The following is a 643-nucleotide window of genomic DNA, read 5'->3' on the forward strand; positions in this document are numbered from 1 at the left end:
GCGCTCGGGGGAGTCTCTGGGACCAGGACGGGAAAGGACAGGCGCGGCGTACCTCCGCCTCGGGTGTGGTTCCCGCGGGGCTCGTTCCCCCAGGAGTCGTCCCCATGGTCGTGGCCTAGATCTCGACGGAGAGACGCGGCCCCTGGTCGCCTAGGCAACCGGCCTCGCAAGGGCTCCCGGGCCAGAGCCTTCGCCCCGCCTGGAAAACGGCTGGAGACCCCGCGGTGGGAGCAGGACGGAGGGAGGCGCACGGAGGCTCCGAGTCATCTGGTAGAGGCAGCCTCGTTCCTTTCAGTAAAGTGAAAGCGGGGGAGAAAGCAATTTAAATAGCAGCAGCGCAAATGAACTGGTCTATGTGAAAGTGCCTAGTGCGAGCACATTGCAAGTTTTCAATAAATATTAAAGTGAGATATGTGATTGGAACTTTGGCCATTGATTGATATTGGATATTAAGCAATAACTGTAAATTTTACGGTGTTTGGATGGTATTATGGTCACGTTTAGAAAGAAAAAGAAGTCCTTCTCTCTTACAGACACATACCGAACGATGTAGTGTGGATGAAATGATACAAAGTCTGCGATTATCTCTGACATAATGAGGGAGGGGCAGGGGAAATGAGTGGAGACATGATAGGTAAATCGA

At 53.0% G+C, this 643-nt stretch overlaps 1 protein-coding gene across 1 annotated transcript in view; it reads right to left on the reverse strand.

Annotated features, from left to right (window-relative positions):
* Positions 1–260, reverse strand: part of LOC103586234 (chromosome unknown open reading frame, human C10orf107) — a 121689-nt gene extending 121429 nt beyond the window's left edge. The window contains exon 1 of the mRNA XM_008567464.1: positions 53–260. Within this exon, the coding sequence (XP_008565686.1) occupies positions 53–106 (54 nt within the window). The 5' untranslated portion in view covers positions 107–260. The remainder of the gene's footprint in view (positions 1–52) is intronic.
* Between the last annotated feature and the right edge of the window lie 383 nt (positions 261–643).

This window comes from Galeopterus variegatus, unplaced genomic scaffold (genome assembly GCF_000696425.1).
Source record: "Galeopterus variegatus unplaced genomic scaffold, G_variegatus-3.0.2 Scaffold320, whole genome shotgun sequence".
Taxonomy (NCBI): Eukaryota; Metazoa; Chordata; class Mammalia; order Dermoptera; family Cynocephalidae; genus Galeopterus; species Galeopterus variegatus.